Genomic DNA, 1,832 nt, shown 5'->3' on the forward strand with positions numbered 1-1,832 from the left:
ATGATATCGTGCCTGGAAGCTGCGCATAGACGGGGGCCAGACAATCAGTGCCGTGGGTCTCCATGAACTTGAAGAGACCCCTGAGCCACCTGACCGTCGAATTCCCAATGTAGGGGTCGGAGATGCGATCCGCACCGGGGAACAGGATCTGGTAGATGCGCTCATACTGCTCCTTGTGCGTCTTGGACCGGTCACTCCGCTGCTTGTTAATCTGGAGACACATGTCTGCGCCAAAAGAGAGGCCGGCGATGGGCCGGCTTCGCGGAGGTCTGGGCCCTTGTCTTCGATTCTGGCACCGATGGGGACATCGGATGGCGTCATGGTGGTTGTGTCTCAGATGCTGCTTCACGTAGGGGATTGTATTGAGCCTCTGGAAGCAGCTGTAGCTTACGCGGCTTGGGTATCTCATGGCATAGGGGCACATAAAGGTGCGATGTGCGTCATGGGGTCCGGTGGCGTCCGGCGCCATGGATATGCGGGTGAACACCGAATCTAGAGTCCTCACCATCTGCTCCACGCCGGCTTCCGCCGCAAACCCTTGTTGACTGTTGGAGCCGCCTGTTCGTCCGTGCAGTCGCAGTTCCGAAGCAAGGCCGGCGGCATGCCTATGATGGCCATCCTGAAGGGCTAGGGTACTGTGATCCAAATGCTCGTGTGTGTTGCCCGGATAGTATCCGTTGGCCTGCCATGGCGACTCGCCAAGGCTGTCACTCAACTGGTCGGTAAAAAGCCGCGTATCGGCAGAAAAGGTCTCCTCCGGACAGACATCCAGGCTTGAGACATGGACATGAGAATGCCGACCAAGGGGCAGCCCCTGGCTTGTCAAGACGTCGCCTTCCCAGTCAAACGAGGTGTTGAGCCACTGGATCTGCGACGCCTCGTTTCTCCTCTGGACGGCATTTGCCCTCTCCTGGTTGAACTGCACAACGTCGCCGAGGTCTTGCACGGGGGTCGTATGGGCGAAGAGGGAGTCTGTCGGCATGGATGTGACGATGGACGACGAGGGATCAAGCCGCATCATCGATTGATACGTCTGATAGTTCGCCTGGGGAGGCTGGAGGAGAGACGGGACATCGAGGGGGTCATCGTGGTGCTGCGGCGGCTCGTACGCATATGTCTCGTAGAATCGGGGCCGTTGCCGCAGATGGAAGGGGATGCTGATGGGAGGGCTCGTGCTGATGCGGATGTTGATGGGCGGTTCCTCGTCTGTCTGGCCGGGCGATGGTTGACTGTTCATGGTTCCAGCATCGAGGAAGTCGAGTCTGGTGGAGAAGAGCGGCATCATCTGGCCGCTGTCCCCGGCCCTGAGTGGGCGGCACTTACAGCGGGAGTGATGGATGCTGGATTTTCCCCTGGGAACTGGCGGGCGCCACTGAAGCTACAGCGATAAGGTTCCAGATTCCGTTCCAGATCTCCCACCTACTAGAGCCGGGTACGAGTCAATAGCAGTTGAGCCGACCCAAACCAGGCGCGGGCCGCTCCAGAGGCTGCGGGTATCTGCGGGGATTTTTCAGGTTCTTTGTTGCGTCTCGGGTTGATTGTTCGATTGTTCCAATAATGAATGCTCTACTAATCTCACGAGTCAGCGGCTTGGACCAACCTGAACGATTGAGTCTGGACTGGCGGTACAAATAGGACTTGGGTACCCGGGCAAGACACCCCTTGATGTCACTGATGGGTGGTTCCCCCCGAACCCGAACTGCATTGGCCAGGGGCTTGACCGATGAAGCGCTGGATCGCTGGAAGGGCGAGTGAGAGATAGAAACAATCACCGAGTTGCTGTGAGCCGTGGACGGCAGTTTTTATCTTGGATGAGATCCCCAGAAAGCCCA

At 58.1% G+C, this 1,832-nt stretch overlaps 1 protein-coding gene across 1 annotated transcript; it reads right to left on the reverse strand.

Annotated features, from left to right (window-relative positions):
* Positions 1-1,237, reverse strand: BBK36DRAFT_1131467 (hypothetical protein; the record flags this gene model as incomplete). The annotated part of the gene is made up of 1 exon (XM_024891980.1): positions 1-1,237. A coding segment is annotated over one exon (1,237 nt), but the record flags the coding sequence as incomplete, so codon positions are not given.
* Positions 1,238-1,832: the final 595 nt, after the last annotated feature.

This window comes from Trichoderma citrinoviride, assembly GCF_003025115.1.
Source record: "Trichoderma citrinoviride strain TUCIM 6016 unplaced genomic scaffold BBK36scaffold_227, whole genome shotgun sequence".
In the NCBI taxonomy this organism is placed as follows: Eukaryota; Fungi; Ascomycota; class Sordariomycetes; order Hypocreales; family Hypocreaceae; genus Trichoderma; species Trichoderma citrinoviride.